This window comes from Mesitornis unicolor, unplaced genomic scaffold, assembly GCF_000695765.1.
Source record: "Mesitornis unicolor isolate BGI_N332 unplaced genomic scaffold, ASM69576v1 scaffold52147, whole genome shotgun sequence".
Classification (NCBI taxonomy): domain Eukaryota; kingdom Metazoa; phylum Chordata; class Aves; order Mesitornithiformes; family Mesitornithidae; genus Mesitornis; species Mesitornis unicolor.
Window position 1 is genome coordinate 2,299 of NW_010195386.1, and position 7,119 is coordinate 9,417.

At 38.2% G+C, this 7,119-nt stretch overlaps 1 protein-coding gene across 1 annotated transcript in view; it reads left to right on the forward strand.

Annotated features, from left to right (window-relative positions):
- The window catches only part of LOC104543461 (histone-lysine N-methyltransferase 2C-like), a gene marked incomplete at both ends in the record, with an annotated part of 28,255 nt that overhangs the window by 678 nt on the left and 20,458 nt on the right, over window positions 1-7,119 (forward strand). Inside the window, 7 exon segments of the mRNA XM_010188079.1 lie at window positions 995-1,132; window positions 1,308-1,340; window positions 1,423-1,542; window positions 3,577-3,715; window positions 3,970-4,184; window positions 4,302-4,375; window positions 6,952-7,119. The exon segment at window positions 6,952-7,119 is cut by the window's right edge and continues 4 nt beyond it. Coding sequence (XP_010186381.1) covers window positions 995-1,132; window positions 1,308-1,340; window positions 1,423-1,542; window positions 3,577-3,715; window positions 3,970-4,184; window positions 4,302-4,375; window positions 6,952-7,119 — 887 coding nt within the window.

Sequence of the window (7,119 nt, forward strand, 5' to 3'; positions counted from 1 at the left end):
TTCCTGGAGTCTACCACAACCTCGAAACTCTGCGCTCTGCATTTAAGAGTACTGCATAAAGTTTTGCTTACGGCTTTTAAAACCTTCCTGAGTTTTTGTGTTTCATGATACAAAGCCATGCATTTTCTTGCTGCCACTGTTAATTTAATATTACTTCTAGTAGTAGCGTGTAGTTTTTATCACAGTGGTATCTTTTGTCAATTAAAAGCATTTTAACAATGTGACTATATTAAAGCATGAATAAGGCAGTCAGCATCGATCTTTTTGTTTCCACTGGGTGACAGTTCCTCACGTTAGGTAAAACGTAGGTCAACAATAAGTAGAACAGCATGTTTCATTATTTTAAATTTGTTTTTATTTTATATCTAATACAGAAATACATTTTAAACACTGAAGTGTGTCGTTCTTTTTTTCAAAGATCTTTCTTGTTTGAGAGATTTATTGATTGTAAAGGATGTTAGGAAATGTATGTAGTAGATTGTATTTTCTCAGTACCAACAAACTGCTTTGTCTGATGTAACCCAGAATATTCGGTAGTTGTTTTTGAAACAGAAACTGCTGTAACTTGTTTGAAATTGACTGCACTTCAACAGCACTTCAGTAGATATTTAATGTAATACTGTAACAACATTTGTGGTGAACCTTACGGTGCATGAGGATGAACTGGTGTGACTGTTTTTAAAACATGAAAAGTAGTTGTAGTGGAAGTATATACTGAAGACAATACTCTCAAAAACGTGCTGTACCCAAACTCAGTAGTCTTACTGCCCATTCTTCCAGTTGCGTCCTATTCAATTAACATTTCTCAAGCTGTACAGTAAACTGGAGGTAAATAGCAGTCTGATTTTTGCCTTACCTTTCAAAGCTGAGAGAGTCTTGGTTTAGTTGATAGCTCAGCTCTAGAGGAAGAAAAAAAAAGTTTTACGCTCTTTATTCTGTACCAACCGATAAGTTTTATTATATATGTCTAACTTAATACTCCTTCTTCCTTCAGCTGGTTTAGATATCGGTCCCATCGCTGATGATCCTTCCTCTCTGCCTCAGCCGAATGTCAGCCAGAGTTCACGGCCATTGAGTGAGGAGCAGTTGGATGGGATCCTCAGCCCAGAACTAGACAAAATGGTCACAGATGGTAATTTTTTTGTCTTTGATCTTGGTCTTCTAGGAAACTTAAGTAAAAATCTTCTCTTTTTTTCTCAAATCACTTACCTGTGTATTGTAACATAACTATTTGGACTTGGTTGCAGAATTAATTTTATTGCATCTTTTGATGATAGCTCATTCTGTGTTATCTTTACTTTGTCCAGGTGCTATTCTTGGCAAACTGTACAAAATCCCAGGTAGGTGTTGTAATCTTTGTTGGCTTTTATAAGATACAGTTCATAAACGGTGACAGCCAACTCATGCACAGTGTTTTTGCAGAGCTAGGGGGAAAGGATGTGGAAGATTTGTTCACAGCTGTATTGAGTCCAGCAACCGCACAGCCGGCTCCTTTGCCACAGCCTCCGCCTCCACCGCAGTTGATGTCCTTGCACAGTCAGGGTATGTTCCTTCGTTACTTTTAAAAGCCTGGTCAGGAGGGTTGTGCATCTTTTACCTACGGATGTGACAGCAGGATGTGCCTTACTGTCTGCCATTGTTAGTTGGTGGAATCTGCCTTTTTAGATTTATGAAATACTCTAAAACTGTTCTGAAGGGGGTATGTGATTGACATGCACATAAATATTGCTGATAGGAAAGGACAGTTATTTTAGAATTTTCTGACATATTGGAGCTTTTATTTTAGCTGACACTTGCATAGTTTTGAAATTTTCTATGATAAAGCATGTGTTTTCTTGTGTCTTTACTTTCTAATTACTTTTGAGTACCTCCTCAAGGGGTAACGAGAGAGTCTGTGTAACAGTGATTTACTGACTCTTAATGTCCTTTAAGAATTCAGTTTAACGTATTAGTCCTACACAGATAATAGAGCGAAAGCTAAATAATTTTGAAATGTATCTGGGATATTATAATTTTTTTTTTTGTTACTACTAAAATCATAATGAGTTGATAAAGTGTATTCTGGCTTTTGTATTGAAAGCAAGGGGCAGGTTGATTATTGTTGTTACCAGTAGAGCGTTGTTAATTTTGTAGCAGTAGGTATGAGCATAATTAAGTGCACTCTTTTCTCAGCAGACATCACCTGTAATGGATTTTCACTGAGCTCATGTGAAGAGTGCCCATTCTATTTTACTGGTACTACAAAAAGTAGTATGCAAATTAATTTCACCAGTGAATTAATCATAAGAAGAGAAATGATTGGTTTCCTAGTTGGATGAATTTCCATAAAAAGGAAATACTTCAGAAGTCTTAGAAAGGAGAGAGTTTTTAATGCAGATAATGAGGTGATTTAATGCAGAAGATAATATAGATATCATTGCCTGTTTCCCAGCTACTTGAGTATTTGGAGAGAACTTCAGCATTTGAGCTCTGTAAGATTGTTTAACTTCTCCCTGTGGGAACTGCCACAGTGACAAAGTTTTAGATTTATAATTTGGTTCAGTTACAGTGTAATGATCCACACGTTTCTGTCATGCTCAGCAATGAAATTCAGCAGTTTCAAGTGAAATTAATGCTCTCTCCTCATAAAGACACGTGATCCTGCTGTGCAAACCAGAGCCCTGACTCCATCCTGTTGGTTTACCAGGTCTTCACAGTTACTGTATTATGTCTATTTATCAGCTATATTAAAGCACGTTCTCTTAAAATTTGAGTTGATAGTGCATGTAAGCTGTAGATCAGAAGACAGCCTCCTAAAGTGTGAGAGATTGTACAGAGGCATCTAATTCCTGAGCTACTTCTATGCTTTTAAGAAGATACTGGGACAGCAGTTATAATCACACCTAAGTGCCAGGGATTCGAAGGCCAGTGTTAATTCTGTGTAGGAACATCTGCAGATACCATCTGCTGGAATGAATCTGCCTGTGCCATATTTATAATGTTGTAATCAAATAAATAAAATTTCTGCCTTCATACCGCTAGGCTGGACATTTAATTAGAAAACGCGGATGCTCGTTTGACCAGATTTATCTGTTTCATTGGTTGCAAATTAGGGAGTTAGTAGATAATGAGGCTTACTTTGGTACACTGCTCAGAAGGGGAGATGTTTAATTCAGGTGGCTGATGATAATTCTGCAAGGACTGAATACAGCCTTCTCCGTGCTTGCTGCTTGGATCTGGGCATAACTAATACGACAGACCGTTAGCCGTTACGAATATACTTCAGTATAAAATGCTGTACCATAGAATGAGCTACTTGCAAAAGTTTTGGAAATCCATTCAAAAAACCCCAGTTTTTCAGACAAGAGAAAAACAGCTGTGCAGGGACATGATACAGTAGAAAAGAATCCCTTAAGCTTGTAGTGAAGCAATGTGAACCAATTTAAAATAGTTTCTAAAAATGTAAGGTCAGTACTACAGAATTTTAAAGCAATTAGTTTTTCATTAGGTAAGAGATTTTTTTTTTCACTGAAAGTTTTCATTCTACATTAAAAGTAGTGACCTTTTCAAACAGTAATTCAGATTTCTTCTTTCCAGGAGAGAACGCATTTCCAAGAGTGCCCCTCATGAATGGTCTGATTGGCCCTAACCCTCACCTTCCCCATACAGCTTTGACTGCTGGAGGTGGACTGGGCACTTTCTCTCCCATCACACAGCAACCATATACTGATACCAGGTAAATCAAGATGAGCAATAAAAACCATCTCTTGTTCTTGAGGGATCGCCCATCACTTGAGGGGTGGTGTTTTTATTAATACTGTGATATTAATAGTATTTAACTACTTACTTCTTGACAGCCAGTACAAAAACTTCTATATTCTTGCAGTCTGTTCACTACTGAAACAGAATAAGTACTTTGCTAATTGTTTGGGTTTTGTTTTGTTATGTTGAGAGCAATCTATAAAACAGAACCCTTTCCTGATTTGTCAGGGATAAGAATCCAGCGTTCAATCCCATGGTAAGCGATCCGAACAGCTCATGGGCACCATCTGCTCCACCTTTGGAAGGTGAAGGTGACACGATGTCCAATGCTCAAAGAAGCACTCTGAAGTGGGAAAAAGAAGAAGCTTTGGGTGAAATGGCAACAGTAGCACCTGTTCTCTATACAAATATTAACTTCCCTAACCTGAAGGAAGAGTTCCCAGGTGAGTGATTTACTGAATAAAGTTAGATATTTTGTAGCAATTGTAGCAGACTTGATCTGAAAGAAGGTGAAATAGATTTAGCAAAGCCTTGCAGATTAACACATTTTTTGGTTTCAGACTGGGCTACAAGAGTGAAGCAGATTGCTAAACTGTGGAGGAAAGCAAGCTCACAGGAGAGGGCTCCATATGTGGTAAGAACAACCAGCACCTGCATTTGCATACTTTTCTGCAAACATATTTCATTTATAAAGTTTTCATTTGTTTTTTGTTTCTGTTTCAGTTTTTTTTTTTACTTAAGTTCTAGGGTTAGTGAAAGTTCGCTTACTTCAAGAATGCTCTTGTAATTTAAATTCTACCTCTGACTGCTTCTACCTGGTTTCTTTGCTTCTCAGCCTTGGAATAAACTATAGTGGTATTTTGCAATCTAAAGGCATCAGCTGAGATGAGGACGTTTGTGGTTCCCAGTGCCTCTTTAGAACATTTGGTTCATGCCTCAAGTCTTATTTACTCCATCTCTTTCTGCACTGGATCTCACCAGTTTCTTTAGGACAATAACAAATCATTATGTGACTTTACTCTCTTTCATCCTCCCCTCTCACTACTCTTCTCTTTTTTGCCCCATTAGTGTTGCTGAAGTCTTTCCCCTGTTGTAACCATGCCAAAGGTGTCAGTGCTCATGTCCCTACTTTCCTCATTTTCTTCTACTCCTGTGTTCTTGCCTTACTGCTCCCCTTCACTACTTATTCTCTTCTGTTGCTTTGTGGTGGAAACTCTTTTGATATCTTCCATGTTGTGGGGAGAGCAAAGCACTCAATTTTCCTCTCCAAAAGCATTCACCTTCTTCACATCTGAGTCAAGCAAACACATATTTATAGCAGCTGACTGGAGTTATGTGGTCATTGATCAACTCTTCAGAACCTCTGCCATTCAAAGGGTGACCCTTCTGCTTTGTCAAAACCTCTTGCTGAAGCCTGTCCGCACCCAAATCTCAGAACCTGTGTTATTCGTTCTTTTTGGCCTTCCCAGCCATTGTTAGCAAATGAACTTTTCTTTAATTTCCTGTCACATCTTCATTCTCTCCTGGTTCTGCATCTTTTCTTTGTGTCTTCATAACAGCAATTGGCTGAACATTCTCACTTTGATGATTTCTGTGGATTTCACAGGGTTGTTTTCAGTCTCTAGCCTCCCCCCACCTGCACTTTTTCAATATAGTCCCATTAGTAAGTAAATTTGATTCTTATGTATGTTGATAACTCAGAGCTCAACAGTACCAACATTATCTCCTAGTGTCCAAATTAAAAAAATCCCCTTATCTCTCTGACAGCTTTTAGAGGATAAATCATTACCCCAAGCTCAGTGTGGAAAAGGGAGTTCTTGATCTTTCTGAACCCCTTTCCACTTGAAAGAATAATTACCTGTTGCCTTCTTTGTATCACATCATCATTATTCTGCTTTTTATTCAGGCCTGTAACTTCAGCACCTTTGGACCTCTATGTCATCTTGCCTGTGCTGGATTTAATCTTGGTGATTCCTTCTGTGTAGTGTTTCTAAGATGCTATCCACTTACACAGGTGGATATTTATCCAGGCATTTACCACTTCATAATTATGCCTGTTACTGACTTTTTTTCCTTTTCATTGCTTTTAACAAATGCAGTCCTGTTCTCCTAATGGATAGTCATAAAAATTATTATTAATAATAAAAATTATTTCCGTCACGTGCATGCAAGCACACACATATGCACACATGAGTGTTCAGGCAGCAAGAAGCAGTTGTTTCCTCACAGAAGTTACAGCTATTCAGCTGTTGTGAGTGTTCCTGACATTGTGCACACAAGAAGGTGCTGTGGGACTTACACTGTGGGGATGAGTAAAGGCTACCTTAGAAAGGAAATTCAGACAGGTGTTAGTAAATTTTCACTGTAGGCTTTTTACTTTCCTTAGTATGCACAATCCCATCACTTACAGGAGAAAATGACATTAGTTTTTCTGCTGCTGTGACATTGGTGCTCTCATCCATGACACTGTTTCATTGTTGGAGGGGAAGGATTAAAGCTTTTGCTGCAAAGCAACCCCTGCTTGACAACTGCAGATGAAATTGTGAAAAAGATGTGAAGGTTCGATTTGGAAAAGGGATCACATCCTAGGTTGATGGTAAAACAGACTCTTGGAAACTTCCATTAGATGCTTTAAAGTGTCGATATGGCTGTAAAATGCCTCATTGAAGAGGAATTGCTGTTCTTCCATCCAATTTTTCCTGATCCATAAGCCCATATCCTATGTTTATACTGCTAACTTAACACAGCTGGAGATCTATAGAGGCTATTTAATGGAGTAGACTGTATTTTTCTTGTCATTGAAGTTCCCCACATTAGTGGCCTTTATTGATCCAAAGATCATCTGCTGTGCTCATGTCTTCAGATTGCAGACCACACCAGTATGTGATTTGAAAGGGAAACTGGTGGGATTCATGCGTTCTTGGCACAGCACACTACCTGAACAGACACTCCTAATGTATAGAAAAATCTCTACTGCTAATAACTCCTCAGTTATTTCCATGTATGTTAAACACAGAATTTCTATAGAGATTAATATTTTGAGTTTGGAGTTCCTTTTAAAGTGCATAATTTAGTTTTCACAAGTATGCATGTGATTAAAACAGACTGTACAAATAATTTGCTGGTACATTTTGTAGGAATAACAGATGCAGTGTTCACATTTAGCAGAAGAGAACAAGGCTAACTACATTTTTTTAAATCTTTTTCCAGCAAAAAGCCAGAGATAATAGAGCTGCTTTGCGCATCAATAAAGTACAGATGTCAAATGACTCCATGAAAAGGCAGCAGCAACAGGATAGCATTGATCCCAGCTCACGCATCGACTCCGACCTCTTTAAAGATCCATTAAAACAGAGGGAATCAGAACATGAGCAGGAA